The sequence below is a fragment of the Siniperca chuatsi genome, linkage group LG15 (genome assembly GCF_020085105.1).
Source record: "Siniperca chuatsi isolate FFG_IHB_CAS linkage group LG15, ASM2008510v1, whole genome shotgun sequence".
In the NCBI taxonomy this organism is placed as follows: domain Eukaryota; kingdom Metazoa; phylum Chordata; class Actinopteri; order Centrarchiformes; family Sinipercidae; genus Siniperca; species Siniperca chuatsi.
Genome location: NC_058056.1, coordinates 14,945,172 through 14,967,627, shown reverse-complemented (window position 1 = coordinate 14,967,627; position 22,456 = coordinate 14,945,172). Strand labels below are relative to the sequence as shown.

Genomic DNA, 22,456 nt, shown 5'->3' with positions numbered 1-22,456 from the left:
AATCACAATTGCAAAAGCTGTTTGCATTCTCTCTCCTTTGGCACAATGAAGTGCAGCTTCAGTTGTCTTGTGCAGGTTGTTAAACCTGTGGAGAGCTGTGAAGAGAGCTCTTTGCCACAAGTCCCCAATTAAGGTTCTGCCCACACAGCCATAAAACAGTTAGTGGAATCATTCAGAGGCTGCTAGATTTAACACTATTAAGAGTTCATTAGTACCTGCATACACTACTGCTGCTGCCACGGGAAGATCATTAACATAGACCCGTTAAAGCAGATTATAGAGGCCTTCTAACTCATATTAATTGAGCTCCTTTTTGACCATCACCTGTAGTGGTCCTAACTCAAAAATATATTATATTTCGATACACAGACACAATGTATTGTCATCTTTTTTTAATCTTTTCTGCAGTGTGACAAGAGTACATCATAACTGTATTTAAAGTTAGGCAGTCCAAACAACACAGGTTTAAGCTAAACGGCAGGTCTTAAACATTAAGATGTAGCTAAGATAGTAACAGATTAACAGTCTTGACGCGCAGAAATTAATTATTTTCAATGGAGCCGCGCAACAACAGCGCTCAAAACCAGAAGCGACGCTGACGCGACGCGCATGTTTTTTCAGGCGTGTCCACGCCTCACCAAGATGGAAAAATCTCAACTTTTGTCAAATTGCAGCAAGCTCACTGCAGATCATGTAACAAGAATTAATCAATCAGCTCCACAGGACTGACAACGACCCTTTAGTCTTACTCTTTAGATGGAACATTTTAGCCATTTTTATGCTTCCAGTTTTACTTCCAGTTTTACATTTTAGTCACCTTTTAGTCAAAATGTTTTCTTTCTTTAAACTAATTCAATTAGGCTAATACAGGTATCGGAAATTGGAATCAAGTTGATGGTAAGTGTTTCTTTTTAAACATGCCAGATAGTTTGACCATGCTGTTGTGTAGGTTGTACTTACAAATATTACCTCATACTAGTGCTGAAACAATTAGTCGATTAATATGCCTACCTGGCCTTAGAGCTAGCGAACTGTTGTTAGCTAACACATTAACCCAGCCAACGTTAGCCTGGAAGCTAGGCTCATTCATTCATTGGAGATGTGGCTTGCCAGCAAATTTGCCACAAGTTGACATAGCCGACCATTGACTTAACATTAGCAAATGTATATGCTTTGTTAACATTAGGGCTTAAAGGTGGTGCCTTCAAGTCTCTTCAGGTTGGTTGTATTCTTCCCACCTAATTTGTAGCCACACTGCGTCTCTCCATTTCCCATTACTACAGTGCATCATGTTTTCCTTTCTGCCAAATTATAAATAGTGTGTCCATAGATATATTCTTTTTTCCCGATGTTGTTGTCATTAACTCTCTGTCGGTTTTGGGATGTTAGCATCACCTGGGATTTTGGGAATCTGCACACCAATCTGCACACGTCCACGTGGGAATGTCGCCACAGACACCAGATTTAAAAATTCCAGTATACTGCGAAATACAGAGAGATTTACCTGGTGGTGATATGCTTAATCAACATTGTGTGAACTTGTTTGGCAAGGGCTTGAATGTAACAGCGTTCATTTATATGTAAAAGTCCTGCACTCCAGCTTTAAATGATTTATCTCTGAGTGATTTTTAACTGATATTTAATTATAAAATATTTTTTAGGGCTTTTAAGGCTTTTAAATATAAATATAAATCACAGTAGGGTACTGAATATGCAGCACTGTGCACACAAACAAACAAAAATGACATTGCATGTCGGTGCACAACGTGTTGGCAAACCAAGATTCAACATCAGACAACATCCACATTTAAACTGCTGGTGAATATGAAACCACTTGGGTGTGTGCAATTTAAAAAGTAACATGCAGATTAAAAAAACAAAACACTGAGGTGAACTTTTGTTTCCATTAATGTATAACATTAAATAATAAATAATAAAATATAAAATTAATTAAATAAGTTTCAAGGTGGTCTCATATCTCCAATTTGGAACTAAAGAGCTGGTGCACTGAGCGGATGTGAACTGAAGAAAGTGGTAGCAACTTGTTGAGAGAGACAGCGACTGAAGAAGACAGAGATTGACTGCAGGGGAGGGGAGAGAAAGAAAAACGTCTGCAGAAAGAGAGAGTGGTTTAGCTAGAGGTCGACAGAGACAGTGATGGACAGAGATAAAGTGAAGAGAAAGGGCAACAGCCACTGTCTAGTTCCTGTTTAGGTCCCATTTTAGATAATATTGTCTTGTTGCTGCATTGTAGTCTGTCTTTTTATTTATAAATCCATTCCTCACAAGTTTCCTTATTTGATACATTGGAAGGTCAATTCCTACAGTACTCAGTCATCGGAAGGAAATATATCTCAGGCTCACTCAGACAGAGAGCAAGGGGGAGAATATGCCACAAAGGTCGCCAGAACTATGCATCTTAGACCTGTAGTCAACTGTCAAGTAATATTTAATTACCTTTTACTACCACTTGATGGCTCTTAATTGCTCCTGATTGTTCCTTTTATGGTACCTTTCAGTACCTTATTACTTTGTGCTCTTATCACTTTCTTTATTGTGACATGAAAAGTTTGAAAATGAGAGCTTGCTCTGGTTTTCCTGGATTTAAATAAAGATGAAGCCATTGTGTTTTATCTATTATAATATCAATCTTGTTCCTGTGTTTCTGAATCTAAATTCATAATTGACTGCCATAATAAGCCTACTGGATATAGGTAAAATCCACTCCAACTGTAAGTGAACGCAGGTTTTACAGTAACCAGGTTGTTGCAGTGATCAAGAATATGGAATCCTGACGTCTCCCAATAACCTGGTTTTCTTGTGTGCAGGTAAACATTGCATTGTTTATAGCCAATGCAAGAATCCAAGTCCTGAAAACTCATATTAAACTACTTTACAATCTAATTAAGCATCATTTAGGCACCATTTTGGACACTCTGGAGTATATTACCTCAGCCGAAATAATTGCATGTGATCATTAGTGAGTAAAAACAGTCACAGTGGTGTATGGTCCACTTTCTGTTTGCCGGAGCAAGAGGGGTCGAGAGGTCTTCATGGGGTGAAGGTTTAGGTTACGTTTGCAAAAGGGCCTTCAAGCTCTTCTGCAAACAAGAGTTGGAGATCAAACATCAAAGCTGGTCCTGGTGTGAAGGCTGGGGTGCTGTATTAAGTTGGGGAGAGGGGTGGTCTGCAGGACAGATAATGAAGAACGAAAACCCTCCACCTCATCCTCTGTGGTCTCTCAAAATCTCAAGATAACCCTGATCCCTGGAACTAAATCCTAACCTCTCTGACTCTGGTACTGCTGGACAAGTCTACCATCTGACCTCAGTCAGTCACATGCTGGACCTTTCCCTCGTGATAATCCTCCTAGTCAAGTGACAAAGGGTCAGCTGAGCAAGCTGAAAAGTAATGAGGAATGGGGGTATGGAAAGGTTGGCTGTGAGCTTAATCAAAGCTGCAGAGCGTAAGTATGTTCTGAGGAACATTTGTGCGCTCAAGCGGGCCAGTAATCTGTACAGCATTATGAAGTGCCTGGCGAGCACTTTTCTTTGTCTCCTCCGTTATGAAAGGACTTAGAAGGAGAGACAAAGCTGGCTGCGATCTTTGATTCCCCTGCTTTTCCCCTTCATGAATTCTTCTTTATGTTGCCTTTTAACTTCTTTTCTCCAAGCTAAAGAGAGAACTTTCTGTTTTCCTGCTTCCCTGCCTGTCCATCTGCGTTAAGTAGAAATTGGCAGCAAATGCAACTACTCGGAAACATGGCCTCTGGCTTATTCATAAGAAATAAAACAGACCATTGAGATTAAGTTTAGCTGTTAAAATGGCAGTCTTGAGTACAGAGTCACTTGACCCTGTAAATTTCTTGGTATCCAGGCCACTTGAGGAACTGGAGACAACAAAGGATTTCTCCTGATGTGCACAAGCTACCATACAATGAGACACAAGCGCCCCCCACAGGAAACAAAAGTTACTACTGCCAAAAAAATATTGAGTGTATCTGGAATAATGCCAGGTTTTGGCCAACCTGTCTCTCAAGGGGTATGAAGTTTACTGGAACATGTTTTCTGTTACAGGCTCAAGGGATAAGGAGAAAAGTACACTGGAAAACAATCGGGGTTCTGAAAATGTTATGGTGAGTTTGTAAGGGAAAAGCTCTGCCTTCTTGTTGCAGGCTATGTGAAATAAAAACAGTTTTCTTTCTTTTCTTTTAACGGCGAGTTGTGTGTTGTAGATATGTGAAAAGTCCATGAAATCATATCTAAAAAGGCCTGCCATATCTAAGGGAAACAGTATCCCAAGGTAGGACTGTTAGTTACAAATTTAGTGTCCAATAGCACAGTGTGTAGATGTTTGATTGGCACATCCACTGGCCACTGGTCAGACTGGTGAGAAAGGGAGAGAGAGGGGGGAGGACATGGAGATAAAAAAGTAAAGTAAGAAAGCTAAACAGAGAGAGAGTCTGACAGCTTAGAGCCTAAAACAGAGTTTGAGCAGAGATACTGTAGCAAAAACAAGGAGGCACAAATTCAGAAGAAGCAACAGGCTGCAGAAACTCAGCTGACAAGAGAAGACACTGTCCTGATCCTCTTCTCTCTCTGGCCATGTCTGACTGTGAGGGGCTACCCACTGGTAAGAAAACGAAACAGAGAGCATGTCTGTATGCCTCATGTGATTGCATCAGTGTTCAAGAGAGATACATTAGGTGTGTATATGTGCATACATGCTTGTAAATTGTTTGGATTTGTGTGTCTATGTGTGTGTTTTCTGTGTATGTTCGAGGGAGGGGGTCTTTCTTGGCCCATCCTGTTTTAGTCTAAGCCCTCCGCTGGGACAGCTCACCCAATAAGTATTCTGCAAATACTTACTCAGTTTGGGCCCTTATATGGAAACTTGGAGAGGATTCCCTCTGGTTTCATCAAAATAATGCAGGATGACTCTGCAGTTTTAATCAGAGATATGTAGAGAAGCAAGGAAAAGAGAGAGGCTGGATGGAGGTAGGAAAGTAGTTGTACCTCTTGTCAGTCTCTCCTAGTGTTCCTGCGAGAAAGATCTGTAGATACAACAATGCTGCATGTGACCTGTCTGTTCCAGGGTCGTTGGGGACAAATGGTATAAAGATGTGTTGTGTGTATGTGCAGGTGTCTGCTTGTGTATGTGTGAGTGCCTGCACAGTGTGTGTGTGTGTGTGTGTGTCAGCTAAGCATAAAGTGAAGGGTAATTTCCCGCAAGTGCAGCCAAGCTGAGAGAAGAGCTGAAACTCTTACTACCGCCCGGCTGACAAACTAACAGAAACAATCAGTTATAAATAGAAACCTTCCCCTTGTCTTGTTCTTTCACTCACTCACTCACTCATTCACTCACTCACTCACTCACTCACATTTCAGTCTCTTACCCCTTTCCTCTATCTCATCTCTCCCTGTCTCCCCTTTTTCCTGTTTCCTTCCCCCTCTGGCTCTGTCCATGCATGATTCCCTCCTCAGTTTAATTAAACGTGACTCAACAGTATGAGAAATGTTTGATGTTGTCAATTACAGAACCCACCAAGATTGTGGTTATTGTATTTGATGGGCAGCTGACCACCCACTGACCACACCTCCATTATCTAACATTTCATACATATGGATTTGCCAGGAAATTACATCAAAGCTAAATCACTGTGATTTACTTACTGGAACCAAAACACCTTAAACTCAATGCTGCAGTTTCCTTACATGTAGGCATTCTTTTCCACACTGTTGGACAACAGTTTAGCCAGTATTCGACCTGTACTTGATCTATCTCTTCAGCAAATCTGTATCACACTTCCAAGATGGCAATGTATCAGAGTTTTGTATAGTATTTTAATATTTTTATTCTGACATTTTGTATTTTTAGAACCTTTCTGAATCTTAAAATTTAATGTTATAGTAAACAGTGTTATATAGGTTAAATAGCCTTGTCATACTGTAAGAACGGATGTTTGTGTGCATAGATGACAATGTAATAGTGGACCCAACAAGAATATGTGGGAATGAAGATGTTATCTGGAGGAAATAGCACTTAAAGGAAACATCACTTGTAGAAATAAACAGTTTAGAAAAGCAGCCTAGTAGCTCGAGAGTCACGGAAGGTTTCAAGTTCAGTTTCACTAAACTGGGGCCCTGAAGCAAAATGCACAATGCATTTATTCCCAAATTGTGTCAGAAATAATATGAACACCTCTCTTCCTGCCTATAAAAGGTTTTACATTGCATTCAAATTATGGTCAGAATCGATGTATTAAATATCCTTTTTTATCTTAACATATTATTTTAGGTTTTTTTCACAGCAGCTATTTTTGAGTTACTAATAACATTAACAATGGCTCAGTTCTCTTCAAGTGTCCCAGTAAGCCATGACAGTAAGCCAGCATGCACAATACCAGGACCCTGAATCTGAAGCAGGTATATAACATTCAGTCATTATTATTTTATTATTTACACCTTTGCTTTTCCTACTGTAATATTTAACATGTCTTAAGTGAAAAAGGTCTATTGTTACTGTGTGGTATTTAGGATTGATGGAAGAAAGATTTAACAATTCAATGACAGGACATAGTAAGGTGTTGATAGTCAGAGTTGGATTTTACTGTTTCAGTTCCAAAGTTTCTTATTTTGATACATACAGTCAGTTCCCAACACTGACTTTCAAACACAGGACAAAATAAACAGCAGCAGTTCAGCAAATGTCCTGCAGGTGGCAGTATTAGCATATTCTATGAATTGTGTGAATGAAAAGCACAGTGTCATGACAAGTAGAAGTTAAATAGGAAAAAAACATAGTTGGGGATACAAAAAGGAGATAAGGTACAAAAGTGGAGAAAATTAGATATGACAAAGGAAGGGAAGTGTGTAAGAAATAAAAGGGGAGCTAGGAGGTAAGGAATAAAGGGGTAGGGAGGATGAAGGGATGAGGAGTAAGGTGGTGGCTGTCTCCAAGGAGATCAGTTTGGTGAAAAATGAAAATCAGCGCTTGCCGCTGTGTGTCATGTAGCTGAGACTTATGGGGGCATCAATGGGAGGTGATATGTCTTTATGTGACAGAAAGCCATCAGCATCCAGTTACCATCGCCTGCAATACAGATACTGTACATGGAGGGGGATGTGTGTGTGTGTATGCTAGAGTGAGTGCATTCAGAAACGCAGATGAGAGATGAAGACGGCATCATGGCCCGCTGACGTCAGCCCTCCATCTGTGCCCTGAATATGAGAACAAGTAGCTTTGCTAATGTTAAACCTATTCCTCATGTTAACAAACTGGCTGAAAATGGGTCATTTGTCACGCAGGTTTGAGTACAGTCACCTGCAGTTTTGCATGTGCGACATACAGGGAGGAGCATGACTGGCACAACATATGCATTAAAGTAAACTCTGCAGCAGACGCCAGATTTCCTCAGCAGAGTTTATTTTAGGCTGCATCGATTGGAGGACTGAGTTGCTCTGACTTTGAAAAGAACAGGAGAGGAGAGACGGGCAAGTGCAGGAAGAAACGCTACTTGATGCAGGAACAATAAAGCAAAAGAATAACATGAAATGGAAAGAATAGACATTCAGGAATTTATAGTTTAAGGCTGTGGGAGGTGGTGCGTGAAAAGCGAGTGAAAGATAACACTGTGCTGCAGGTGTATGCATTTTCACCCGTGGTCAGATCAGTTTTGTATGCATTCACAGTAAATATATAAAATGGGTGTGTAGGGTTGTACAGAGAGAAAGAGTAGAGCAGAGTTCTTGGTTGTTCACGAAATGGGGGAAGGGTGTACATGGATGTTTCAGCAGCTAAGTCAGATGTGATTAATGTTGTTGTCGCTTGAGAGAACACACAACCCTGCACACTGTGGGATGCACAGTGTGTGTCTATATTACACACCAAAGTGCTGTTGGACTTTCATAGTAGGGATGAGGTGGATTTAGATCGCTGTCCTTTAGATAAATGGATAATTTTCACAGCACTAGAGGGTTGACAAATTACAATGTCTCCTACTGACCTGCAAGGTGCTTCTTAATGGCCGCACACAGCATCACACCATAGATTTCCATGGACTGCAGTCTACTGAATTACAACAATCCTGTTCTACTTCTGTGTCCAGGTTATGCCTCATTAACATATAGATTAGATGTAGAGAAGTCAGTGTGGTTTATAACCCTTCTTCCCAACTTCTATGGCATCATTAGTGTAAAGGCGAGCACGTCAGGCAGGGAGGAAGGAGGTGGGAAGAGCTATCAAAGGTTGACACCAAAGCAATGAAGGCTCAAGTAATACCACGCAATATGATTTGATATGGTGTCGTGATGTTATGAATGTCATACTTTTGTGCAGAATAATAGAGTGGGTCCCCTTTACTGGCACATTCTCCATGTCTCTGTGTTCCTCTTTCTGTCCATCTGCTTTTTTTCTTGCCTGCCTGCTCATGTCTGCTCACTGAAAATCTAATCCTGCTCTCTGCACATATAAAGTAACTCTTCTGCCAACTCCATCCTGGAAGAAGGAGCTCTTTTTCCCCCCATTAAAGGATTTAAAGGAGTTTTACCTTATCCAAATCGAGGGTCTAAGGATACAGGGTGTTGTTTGCTGTACAGATTGTAAAGCACTTTTAATGTAGCGTAAATGTGTGATTTGGGGCTTTATAAATAAAAATGACTTGACTTGACTTTGGACAGAGACTCAATGAGGGACCTACTATCCAATTGCAACAGAGACAGAGGTGTTAGCTTTTTGTCACAGAGGTTATGTTCAGTAAAAGGTGAATCTGTCATCTCTGAAAAGCACATTGTGAAGATAAAGTGCTGTGTGTGTGTGTGAGTTGGTTTTGGTGGACTACTCTTAAAACTGGGTCACATATTGTATACAAACCACTAGTTTGTATACAATACAACTAGCTGTTCTTAAGTTTACATTTTCACCTTTTAAGGAATGCTACATTTGCAAGATGAATACCATAAAATCTGAATCAGTCCCAAACTATTTCTTTGCCAGGCGCAGTAACTTCCCGGAGTCTTGTCGTCGCCGCGAGGTTGCCAGGCAACCAGCGGAGACTCCAGGAAGGTAAACCGTAAACTACAACTTGTCGTTTCCACACTTTGGTTTTTGCATGCATTAAACAAACTAGACACTAACGTGTCGATTAATGAATTAGAAAACTTAGAGGTGTTGTTAGGCAGATTTTGTTTCCTTGGGACAGCTTCATAATTAGCATACAGACATGCGAATGGTATTAATCTTCTCATTTGACTCTCAGCAAGAAAGCAAATAAGTATTTCCCAAAACATTGAATTATTCCTTTAAAGGCACTACTGATGTTAGCACACTAACTAATTAGGAGTTAGAGGTTGCAATGCTGTGATCGTTGTTGCTAAGTGGCTGTAACATACTGTGTTAATGTCAGGTATAAACAGTGGACAAGCGAATGTTGCTAGGTACAGCTTCAGAATCCACAGCTGAGATAGATAATTTGTGTCATACAACAAATCATGAAACTCTGCAAGGCATAAACCCAGACTTTATTGTTGGCATAAATAGGGGTGTGAGAAGCAGCGGCTCAAAATGCTGACTCACTTCCTGGTTTTACAGCAACAAAATGTAATGCTCTGATTGTAAAATTGAACTGAAAGTCAGCTGATACTAAGATTAGTATTTACGTTGGTCAGTCAAGGTAAAGTGTTACCAATGAACCTGTGCTATAGGGAGAGACAGCATACTACACTATAATGTGATCTGTGATTGACAGGTTATACCACCACACAGAAAAGAGGAGCTGGAGTGGGACGCTCCACAGCCTCAGGATTAGGAGCTATTTACAGCCCATAAGCAGATTCTCCTCTTCTACACTCACATGCCTTCTCTCTCTCTCCCATAAAGCCTGTCACGGTATCCACAGAGACTTAACAGGGGTAGGACTTCTTTCTTCTTAAGCCCCAGCCACCAAACACTTTCACTATCATTCACCTTGATTCCAATAAGCATTGTTTATCTTACAATCATTTAAGTGCTAATCAAGCATTAATCAGATCCATTTTACTCATATAATGATGTTATTGAACAGACAAACTGATCCAATAGTAGGGTAAGAATCAGTATTGCTGTTAAAATCCTTAAAGTGCATTATCGCACCACAGCGAGACTTGCAAAACACATTCCCATGACTCCCTCTTTCTCTTAAATGTCAGTAAATATGAGTCTTTGTTGATATTACAGAGTCTGGCAGGGGATTTCTACATGCATAATGCTATTAGAGCATGACCAAAAGACTGCACTAAAAACACAAGTGTTGACCCAGTTTTCCTGAATCATAACATCATTATTTGGCATTGCTGCTGCTTGTGTGGCCCACAACAGTGCACTCCAGTGTGTCGTCGCCATTTGCTTTCATCCTGTAGTCTTGTTTCACTGCACTGATAGCAAAAGATTTGGATGGATGAAATATTCAATTTTAGAAGTTGTGTAGGCACAATAAAGTATATTATACATGTATACATACAATTTGATATTCTATACTGACCATTTATAGCTACGCTAGCAGCTATATAGATTACAACAACCACTGGATGGACTGTCATGAAAGTTGGTACAGATATCCATGGTTCCCAGATGATGAATCCTAATGACTTTAAGGACCCCCTGACTTTTCTTGTAACCCCCCCAGCAGGTTGACATTTGTGGTTAAGCGAGAAAATGTATCAACAACTTTTTGATTGATTGCCATGAAATTTGGTACACACATTCATGTCCCCTTTGGATGAAATTTAATAATATTGGTTTATTTATTTAAGATATTTTAGCCCCCGACTTTTCATCCAGCGCCATCTTGTGGTCACAAGTGTAATTTGTCTAATACTTTGGTTCATGACCAAGTACCTGCAAAATTAATGATATTCCTATCAGCCTCAGCTCCTGGTTGTTTAGTGCCAATTAGCAAATGTTAGCATGCTTACAACTAAGATGGTAAACATAATAGCTGCTAAACGTCAACAAGTTAGCATAATCATTGTGAGCTTCTTAGCATGCTAAAGTTAGCATTTAGCTGGCCCTATAGCGCCGTAGAACCGCTAACGTGGCTCATATGATACCTGCCAACAAAACCGTTTTTCACGGGTGTCTCCCGTTTTGTTGTGCTCCTGGGAAACTCCCGTAATTTGGCATCACCCTCTAACTTTATTATGAATACACGGATCCACGTCACCCAAGTTGCCAGATCGTCTATGAAACACAATCTACAACTACATATAATTTCAACCCATCCGTTACCGCAACCTGGCAACCCACACCCCGATCCACGTTTAGCGTTAGCTGTTAAATGTGACCCCTAAATGTTGGCAGGTATGCTCATAGTCTTATTTAGCCTCTTACAGTAATGATGTAATAAGGAGGGCAGGTAAGAAGTTAGATGATTACTGGGATAAGTCACAGATCGTGTATCATGTTGTGGGTTTGAATCCAGCATCTATGTTGCTGTGAGAGTCCTCATATACTGCCTGATTCTCTGAGGCAGAGCTGTGAACAAAACCTTATCACTCTGTTGGATTCTCCCCCACTGAAAGTAAGTCACATTTCCTCCAACAGCTCTTCTTTAAGGATTCTAGTTGATCTTGCGGGGTTAAACTAAACTATTTTTCGCTCTTTCACACACACAGCAGATAGTGGCTTGTTTTCCACTGTTGGACTAGACCTTGATAAATGTAACATCAACTGAAATCACTGTCACACAGTACGTAGGCAGTCTCTTTACTTTAGATTCATAAGCTAATAATGTCTGATGTGAGGGGAGCGGAGTTCATAATTCAGTGTCAAAATGTCTTTTAATCTGGACTCAACGCCTACTCTGATAAGCATGTATTAGAAATGACAGGTTATTTTCCCCAACAGGTGGGAAATGATGTATTTTCAACTCAGCTGATTTACTCTCCCCTCTCATATTCAATCTATCTCTACCTGTTTCTATCTCTGCTCTCCTGTCCAGACAGTTATTAGAAAGAGTGAACCTGTCAGTCACAGACAGGATTACATCCTCTGCTGGTCTGGCCTCTTCTAGCCATCTAGGTGCGTCAATAGCACAGCTACTGTTATGAGATGTCACGCTGTCACGCTTTGAGAACTGAAGGTAAGAAAAGATATGAAAAGATAAAACATTAATGTTCCTAATGGGGAAAGTTGGACATTTAGTGTCACGGAAAAAGATATACTAACTTTAGATTAACAAAAGAAAAAATAGAGGAAGTAGGACAGTTTTTTAAAATATACAATATAACTCACAAGACTAAACTTTTACAGCCATCCATGCAGCTCTGTGCTTTGAGCTTAATGCTAACATCAGCATGCCAACATGCTCAAAATTAAAATGCTAACATGCTGTTATTTAGCAGGTATCATGTTTACTATTTCCCTCGACTTAGTTAGCATGCTAACATTTGCTAATTAGCACTAAACACATACAGCTGAGGCTGATTGATCGTTTAGCAGGTATTTCACAAATCAAAGTATTGGACAAATTTAAATGTTAACTTGATGGTGTCATGAATGTGTGTGACAAATTTCAAGGCAATCCATCCAATAATAGTTGAGACAAATTGTTTGTTGTGAGAAACTGTCACTGTCACTATACCGTTATGTCTACAAAAATATTATTTTAGGTCTAAAACTAATATCAGCCCTACAGTCTTTCACACTTACTTGCACTGTAAGACAATGAGTTGGCATAATGACCAGACTGCTGCACTCATGAACCTCGTGTGAATATTATCACCAAGGAAATAAATGAATAACACTTGTTTCATGGTGAGGATATTCTGTTCACTCTTTCCTGTTGACTTATATATATTGTGTGACCTTTGCTACCTGCTGCCACATTTACATTTTATATTTTACACATTCACTTCTACTTTTTCGCATCACTTGAGTAAAAAATAAACAATCTAAATGTTTGACTTGGGATGCATTTATGATATCTTTACGATATATCTTGTTATTTCAATTTATTCATTTTTGTGATCTTACTTCCTTATGTTGCCAAGGACATTTCAGAAGCCTTTGTAGAACTGAAATCTGTCAACTTACAGTGTCACTATTGTTCTGTAATGTTTAACTAGTTGGAGCAAACCTTCACACAACAAAACATTAGAGATAAAGATGTGTATACAGTCTTTAGTTGTCCAGCTTGACCCCTGGACGGTAACAAAATTACATGTCCCCAGGCTTTGTTTGAAATGTAATATTTATGTGATCATTAAGACCCCAGGTTGGATTAATTCATGGTGTAAAGCACAAAACAGCCCAGTAACCAGGACAGGCACACAGATGGTGGCTGGATCATACAGAGGATTGACCTTGTTTCCTCCTCAGCTCTGGATTTGATTGTGTATAATCCTGGCCTACTGACAGACTGACTGATCATCTGTGGATAAAATGAATGTCAGCAGTTTCTTTTCTCTCTTCTGAAGAAAAATAAATAAATGAACAACTGAGCTCAGTTTGAATATGACCTTCAAGTGCCTCCTGAGAACCAATGCTGTAAAAACAGAGTCAGCAGGGCAGGTGAGGAAGCCTTGCTAAAGTGCTCTTAGGCGAGACACTGAACCTCTGCCAGGTGTATTATGTAAGATAGCTGCATGCACTCTGATCCTGCAGGTTGAACGAAAGCTTCTTGCTGTTTAAGGTCCTTTTTTTTTAACTACTGCATGATTTGCATTTCCATTTAAACTCTTGATTTTTCCTGAAGTTGCTTTAAATTTACAAAAAGCATTCATCAGACTTTATGACAATATCAGATTTGTGCTTGTTGCAATATATTATTGAAGTTACAGTATGCTTACACTGAATGAAACAGTCACACCCAGGATACCATGTTTTTATAGCTGTGTCATTACCTCAAATTGAAATATTCTAGACTGGGCATTATTTTATACACATTTACCTCAAATTCAGCTTACTGGACATACTGCATGTGGAAACCTTTGGTATGTCCATTAGAATTTTAAATACTCTTCTCTAGTTTTTACAAATTTGTAAAAATGGAGATCGTGGCAAAGTTTAAGAGGTGAATCCTGGTAAATGTAAGTCCAAAATTCACTCTCTTTAGCTCTCTTTTTGGTCTCCACCAACGCCTGGAGGAAATATCAGGCTCTTTAGCTGCTAAATGCTCCACTATGTTCACCAGCTAGTCGCTAATTTTGTCTGTCTGCTTTTTAGAGCTGGGCAGGTAGTGTACAGTGCGTTTTTAGAGCTTGTAGAACGCTATGAGAGCAGTGAGAGTGAACCAAAACAGTAAAGTTGTAGCCGGACAGCTAAATAATGATCTGAAACTCGCTGCAGACTCAGGTGATCATTCTCTGTGGGTTCATCACTACATTTGTTAGTAGAAGTGAGATATCCCCACACTCTGCATAGCACTATCCTGTTTATATTTGTGTGTGTGTGTGTGTGTGATTCATGTTCTTATATCCCAGTGGGTTGAGACTGCTTTTTGAGGGTTAAGACTTGGTTTTAGGGTACAGGTTACAGTTAGGTTAAGGTTAGGGTAAGGGTTAAGGTTAGGCACTTAGTTGTGATGGTTAAGGTTAGGGTAAGGGGCTAGGGAAAGCATTATATCAATGACTGTCCCCCACGGGGATAGTGAAACGTGTGTGTGTGTGTGTGTGTGTGTGTGCACGCGCGCACCCTCTGGATTCACTGACAGGTGGTGGGAGGGGGAACAATAGGGAGGTGTGGAGAGAGGAGGGGTGGAGCCACCTGCCACCCGCTAGGTTGTAGACGGGGTTTGGGGACCCATGGGGGAGATTTTGGAGGGAATATAACCCAGTTTGCCTCTTCACACATGAGCATATGCACTGAGACAGACATACAAAAACCAGACCTGTCCCTAATCTAGATCCCAAATCTGCCCCAGAATGAGATTTGTAATAATCTGAACCCCTTTAGACAAAACACCAATGTGACTCGTAGCCTTCAGAATAAAAACACAAAGGATGTTTACAGCGTGTGTTGCTTGATGGCTCTGGGTGAGGAGCTGCATGAAATTCCTTTCTGTATCTGAATCAAAACACTGGATGTTGTGGCCTTTTGGTGGTTAAAAATGTCTGAAATGTGATTGCATATTATCTAAATAAATACAAATACCTTGGTGCATTTTTCCACGTTCCAGTTGTAGATGAGAATATTAGCTGTACCTGTAGACAAAGAGTAATATGAACAAATGGTGTAAAGGTCAACACTTTATCCTGCTTTATGTGTGTTTTGAAATGTAATATCCTTGTGATTTTACACAACCATTGCAGCGTGCAAATGCAACATCGGCCTACAAAGAGCACCTTGTTTTCTCACATAATCCTGGCAGCTACTGAGCTTAGTGGAACTGTCGGTGGCTTGATGTTATTGTGTAATAAGTGAAGCAGAGTGCAGTGTTTTCCTGAGGGAGAGAATACAAGGGCTGCAGCTCTGAGGTCAACAACACGGAAACTTTGAACCATAAACTGATCAGCCGTTAAAAGGTGCTTCACTGCATCCCTTTCATCCTCCTGTTAAAGGTTAAATCTAGCCGGGCCACCTATGAACCAGAAAGTATTCTAGATATTATTGGAGATACCTGCAGAAAAAGAGCAGACAGATTATATCACATCTGCTGGGCTACTATAAAAACATTGGGAGAAACAAATGTATCCTTTCATGGTCTCTCCCACTGCTGGTCTTCAGAGCATCCCTGCCTTTGTGTAATTTTGTCGGCTCCATCTTGTGATCTAGCAAGAAAGGGGAGAATGTTTCATGAATATAGGCCACAGACTCTGTCTTTTTTAGGCTTATTATTTTTCCCTGCAAGCTTGAATTATAAATAATGCAAAGAGGCCCCCCTCACATGCACATTCAAAACCCCCACTTAGAATTAAGAAGCACCCTGTTTTTTAGGGTATCCCCCGTTTTCCCTCACTAAACTCCCACCCGGCTCACTTTTTAATTTGGTTCTTCTCTCTATACCCCACACCCTCCTCAAGCGCTCTTTCTTTTTCTCCTCCATCCCCTCCCCCTCTATCCCATTTATTTCTCTCTTTCTCAATCCCCTAGTCTCCCTTTCATTCTCTCCCCCCTCTTGTCCTTGTTTTAAGGATCCCTCGGTCTCTGTGCAGTCTGCAACGTGGCAGATAAGACAGACAGAGGACAGAATGATAATCATGTTTAGCCACCGCATAGATCCATCCCCTGGCAATGTTCGGTTTGAATTTTTGGCTTCAAGAAAGCTTTGCCGTTGGTTTGTTATGGTGTGTCCCCATGTGACTCCATACCATTACATACAGTATGTGTGACTCTGTCTGTGTGTGAGCAGTAGAATAATGTAGTAACTCTAGTAACTGCTATATATTGACTGAGGGGCCCACAGTGTCTTAGTCATTTTGGTAACTAATCATTGGTTTGGTTTCCTTCATTTGTGCATTTTTGCATTTGTCCACATTTCCTCTCCTCTCCTCTCCTCTACCCTCCTTTCCTCCCCTCTACTCCCTTCTTCCCCTCACTTCTCTCCATACTTCTTCTTCTCTCCTACCCTACCTTGTCCTGTCCTATTTCCTCCTTTCCTCTCCTCTTTTCTCCTCTCCTCCTTTATCCTCAACTCTCCTCTCCTACCCTACCTTGTCCTCTTATCTCTTTTCCTTGCCTTTTCCCCCTCTCCTATTTTCTTCTCTGCTTTCCTCTCTTTCTTTCTCTTCCCCTCTTTTGTCCTACTGTCCTCTTTTATCCTTTTCTTTCCTCTCTTCTCATTTCCTCTCAGACCCTACCTTGTCCTCTCCTCTCCTCCTCTCTCACCAAACGAGAGGAGGAGGAGGAGGATCTATCCGGCAGGCCCAGCCTCCTGCGTTCTGACTCGTCCACACAGTGTGACAGGGGAAGGCTGGGCTGTCCCGAACATTATCTAAACACTCACACACACACAGCCTCTGACACACACACATACACACATACACACACACACAGTAACTGCCTATCCCAGAGCCTGCCTGCGCTCTCAGCTCAAGCCCTCTTAAATCTGTTTTTCTGCTGGAGATCAGCGAGAGCTAACAACACACAGCTGCCTCTGCTGAAGACAGAAGGACAAGAGGAGAACAGAGGGAGGGGAAAAGAGGAGCAGAAGGGAGGAGAGGACGAGCACAGGGGGAAAACAAAACCACCAGCAGCCTCTTAACTTCTGTCTCTGTCTTTCCAGCGGTCCGGTGCAGTCATTCTTCAGCAGGGAGTGTTTTCTGCCGTAGTTCAGGACTTTTTTTGTGAGAGGGGAGTGGAAAAGAAGAGGGGTTGGAGTTCACATGACATAATCGGAGTGAATGGGTTGCCATGGTGACTCACCCAGGGAGCCTGACCCGTGCAGAGTGAATGGAGGGATCGCCTTGGATGCCAAGTGAACGATAAACTAACGGAGGGGAGTCACCAGAGAGGGAGAGAGAGAGGAGGGCGAAGGAGTGGTGGATAACAGAGGGAGCACAGAGCAGCAGAGCAAAGGTTGATAATGGAGGACGGGTTTTCCAGCTACAGCAGCTTGTATGACACCTCATCACTGCTACAGTTCTGCAACGGTAAAACTAACTAATCCTCTCCTCACCCTTCCTCCCCCATCCCCTCTATTCCCTCGGCTGCATGTTGTTTCTCTGGACCTGACATGGCACCAGCTGACCGTCTAAACTTGACACTCAAGTAGAGATGTGTGTATGTGTGTTTGTGTTGCAGACATGAGCTATTTTAGCTCCAGCTCCTATAGGGCATTGATGAAAAAGGAGTTCAGCCTTTATGTTCTTGTGCATGACTTTTAACATTTCCCATAATTTTTTTGTAAAACCTGGCAAAGATTTAAAACTAGCTTCAAAAAAACACACTGTAGAATTAAAAGGATGTCTCTGGAATCAAGGCCACAATAATGTCAACAGTCTATGTGAGCCATCAGCCATCAAGAGAGCTAATAAACAAAGAAGGAGGGAGGATGTCGTTTGCTCACAGCAGCTGCCCTGATTACTCTGGTTCTGCTTGATCTGATGAAGGGTATGTTATGAATATATTTCTCCCCTGTTGGCTGATTGCGATCAGTTTGCTGAATGAGACAGAACAGGACTGACAGAACAGGACACTATTGCTCATGTGCTGCACTAATGTCATTTATTTGCTGGCCGAGGGACAAACCATACTTCAGCCTGCTAATGTTATGGGTGGGAGAGGGTGACTCAGGGAAGAAGGGAAGCAGCATGACACATCAGTATGACATCAGTTTAGGATTTATTTCCAAGAAGCTCTAGTTTCTTTTTTTACAAGTAAACCCTTATGTAAGATTTACCTCCTAATATTTAGAAATACCAAAACTGCTAAACTTTGCTCAAACAGGTTCTATAGTGGTGCATATCTCAGTCCAACATGTCAGAAGGATTCTAATTTTCAATTATGTATTGTTTTTAAATGAGGCTCTCTACAGTATGTTTCTCAGTTTGGTGGTGCCATCACTGCCTGCATACTGACAAACTACAGTTAGTGAGCCCCCCTACACAAAAGGGATTATCCCCAACACAATAACTCTAATAGAGACCACTACTGTAGCAGAGGGACTTTAAACCAGGCTGTAATGCTGATTTGAGATTCACTGAACCAACTAAATGAAGATAAAATAAAATGTTTAACATATGGAGGGTGGAACCTTCCCCCAAAAGAGTAACCTCTCATCCCGCTCAGTGTGGCATCCTCATTGTTTTTAATGTACAGCTAACATTTTTCAGTGTATACTTAGCAGTTGCAGTGACCGTGTGGTGGTTAGTGAGCATAAGCTATCATTGTTGAAGCGTAGTGTGAACTAGTAATTGCCATTGGTGGATCATGAAAAAATCTATAATGTTTACTGCGCTGTGTAAGCACTAGCAGTCGATTGGATGAGGGAATACCGTTGTCCAACAGCAAATCATACATAGAGGTATCTCCCACCGCGGATGCTAAGTACTTCACTACTTCACTGATGATGTGAATTCAGTTAAAAGCTTTTATCCCTTATGGATTTCCCTCTTTACATGTATACCAATCACAAAGGAGAAGATGCAGACAAAGAGAAACAGATGAGTTAGAGAAGCTTATAGTTGAGCTATAGATCATGCATGATATCTATAATGTTTTATATATTCAGTGTAGAAAAGAGAAATATAACTTTTTTCCTGCACCTGTGCGGCTTCCCTTGGTACGTCAAGTCCATAAATAACTAACTAAAGATGGTGCATCTGCTTAATTTTTCATGGTATGCAGTGTAAGGTCACTTGTGACAAGGAAACAGGAATAAGTTACAACGGTGAGGCATCAGATTGAACCCAGTTCCTGGTTTGTATGTTTGAAAACAGAGCCACCATCCCATATGTCACAATAATAAGTGCTGATTTCTGATAAACCAAAGCAAAGGAGGGAAGAGAAGAGAAGTGGGTTTGCACCTTTTCTACTCACATGTTGTGTTCCTGTGTGATGAGCAAAGTGCTGACAGCGCCAAGGATAACAGCTGAGGTGGGTCGGTTGGATGGACCTGAAAAACAGGTGTAGCAGTTGTTGTACAGTATCAGAATAGCTCTACGACTTCCTCTGAGGAAACGACTGATCTTTAAAAAGTCTCACAAATTACAGTGTACTGGCAGGTACAGCATTTCAGGACTGCATTATATACGTGTCGTCCTCGAGGCTCAGCAGTTTGTTGACAGGTGAGGGAGAAGTTTAGTGCAGTCGAAAAACTGTAATTTCTTCTTCTAACTTGGACTTGATTTCTTTACCTAAAGATCTGAAGAATCCAAACTATACACTTTGTTCACTCAGTCTACACTTAGTTAATTTGTGATTACATGCTCCTAAAGGCCTTAAGTCTCTGTTTTTTTAAGATTCCCCCTCGTGCTTCTTGCCATGTCATGACCAGCAACCAGAGAGAGAGCCTGTGAGTTGTCAGACACTAAAAGGGTTTGTGGGTAATCCTTCACAATGTCATGTTTCCTCTCTGAGAGAAACCAAATGAAATAAGACATGCTGCTCAGGGGCTGTTGCCAGGGATTTTCCAACCTCCAACCCCCTGCTTTCTCTTCTCTCACACACACACACAAACCTAACACCACGGAGTAGGATGTGTGCTCACACATCTGTAGGACTTGGTGTGTGTGTGTGTGTGTGTGTGTGTGTGTGTGTGTGTGTGTGTGTGTATGGCCTGTAGGCCAAAGTGATATCATACTGCTTTGCTGCAGCCTTCCAGCTGAACCCAGATCCACTCAAAGCAAAACTCAATGATGTCATTCATTCGCCTCTTTCTCTCCCTCTCTCTTGGCCCATGTGTTGTGGAGCATCCAACCAGACTAATGTTCAGAGACTAGGTCAGCTAAACTGCAGAAACACGCGCACGCTGCATGCCTTGTCCTCAGGAGGTCAGGGCTAGCTCAGGCTAACTGAAAATTATCCCCATTACGCACTGGGACACACAGACACACACGCTGATTACAGCTGATGAAGGGAGTGAATCCTTTTGAGAAGCTTTTTGTCTGTGTTAAATCACTTTTGATTGAATTAGTCTGTGTTGTGCACCTGGTAATGAGATTGTTGTTGTCTTTATAGAATTTACCAATGTTCTTCTTCAGCACGATTCTTATTCATTTTAAGGTAAAGAAAGTGTCCATTTGATGTTATCATCACTTTACAGGGCCATCCTGCATGTTTTCCCTACTTTGCCTGCTGTTACACCAACACCAACCATTATCCAAAACCTACCATAACTTTGGAGTTTGATGTCATGTTTTCCTAATTGATTTCCATTAATTTCTCTACAGTTTGAAAATCAACTTACAAAGCAATTGTCTGCCCAAAAGCAACCTTTTTAATACACAAGCAACCAAATTCATATGATATTTTTCTACACTGTCCTGTCTGCTTATTGTTTATCTTCTGGCTTTGAATTCACAACATGAAAGGAATGCTTTTTGACACCCAAATGGCAGATGTTGGAGCATCCTTGAATGCACCTCCTAGGAGTGTTTTAAACCTGCTCACAAATACCAATCACCAATAACGTAAAATTTTCACTTTGATGGATTATGTTGGATGTTGTAGACTATTGATGAATCTATTAATCATTTATGTCACAGTTTTCCACAGCCCAAGTCTTCAAATTTGTCTGACCAAATGTCCCAAACCCAAAAATAGCATTTGACATTTTTAGACACGCTAGCTGCGAGGCTCTAGATGTTGCAATATCGGTTGGTCGGTCAGTCCACCACTTTGGTCCAGACTGAAATGTCTCAGCAACCTTTGGATGGATTGCTATGAAGTTTGGTACATTCAAATTAATTTTTTTCAATACTTTAGTTTATGACCAAATACCTGCAAAACTAATGACATTCCCATCAGCCTCAGCTGTACTTTGAGTTTAGTGCTAATTAGTAAATGTTAGCATGCTAATATGCTATGCTAAGTGATGAACATGGTGAATATTGCCTGTTGAACATCAGCATGTTAGCATTATCACTGCTAACTATGTTAGCATGCTGACCATAGCGTTTTGCTCTTAACACCGCTGTGCTTACATACAGCCTTACAGAGCCGCAGCTAGAATGCCTGTAGATGCTTAGTTTTGTTTCTTGATAAATAACTTAAACAATAACCTGATTATCAAAATTGTTGCTGATGAATTTTCTGTCAATTGACTAATCTTCTAGTCATTACAGCTCTGATCTGAAGCGAGTTTAAATCTCCACAAGTTGATTTTCAAATCACACAGAAAAGTGAAGCCAGTGACTGCAGAGAAGCTGGAACATCTAAAGTCTAAAAACCTTTGAAAGGCTATGCTTTGGACTATGATTGGCAATCATGTTGAGTACATGAAACGTGTAGCTAAAGACCTGCACAATCATGAGAGCAAAACATGAGTTAATGCAATTCCTTGTTCATTAGTTCCTGGTGCATCAAAAGCTCCTGATGTGTTAGAAGTAAATCTGTTAATAAGTAAATTTGGCTCACTTACAACGCTGTAATACTGTTGATCACACACTCATGTTCATCTCAAAGCACCCAGCCTCTCCATCCAAACAAATCTACTTGCCTGCATTCATTCGTGAGATTTGTTCATATACCTTTTGAGCTAATGATGTCTGCTCAGATTTGGATTAAACATCCCTTTATCTCTGTGCTCCACACTCATGCTGTACACCCACAGGCACACTGGCACGGCCCTCACCTTACCGGCAGACGGCAGTGCCAGTGTACCATGATGGCACCAGAATTTGCCAGCTAGACAACCGGGAGGACACAGTGAAGCAGGGAAGAATGATACAGAGAAATTAGGAGCAAAAACTGCACAAAAATGTCAATAGACAAACAGTGAGAGAAGGGAGTATTAGGAAATGATGTGTCTCTCTGCCATCAGTCATCTGTAACTGTAACATGTACCAGAGCAGCAGTTTAATAAATATCGACCTCAGTGGGA

General features: G+C 41.0%; 1 protein-coding gene across 7 annotated transcripts in view; it reads left to right on the top strand.

Moving 5' to 3' along the window:
- Window positions 1-4,433: 4,433 nt before the first annotated feature.
- Window positions 4,434-22,456, top strand: part of eml1 (EMAP like 1) — a 51,659-nt gene continuing 33,636 nt past the window's right edge. The window contains exons 1-2 of one of the 7 annotated variants that reach the window (XM_044166009.1): window positions 11,405-11,554; window positions 11,975-12,115. In XM_044166009.1, the coding sequence (XP_044021944.1) occupies window positions 12,085-12,115 (31 nt within the window). In that variant the 5' untranslated portion in view covers window positions 11,405-11,554; window positions 11,975-12,084. Of the gene's footprint in view, window positions 4,633-11,404; window positions 11,555-11,974; window positions 12,116-16,760; window positions 17,565-18,002; window positions 18,025-22,456 lie in introns of those variants that run through there. The other 6 variants (XM_044166010.1, XM_044166014.1, XM_044166008.1 and 3 more) reach the window with 6 other exon arrangements.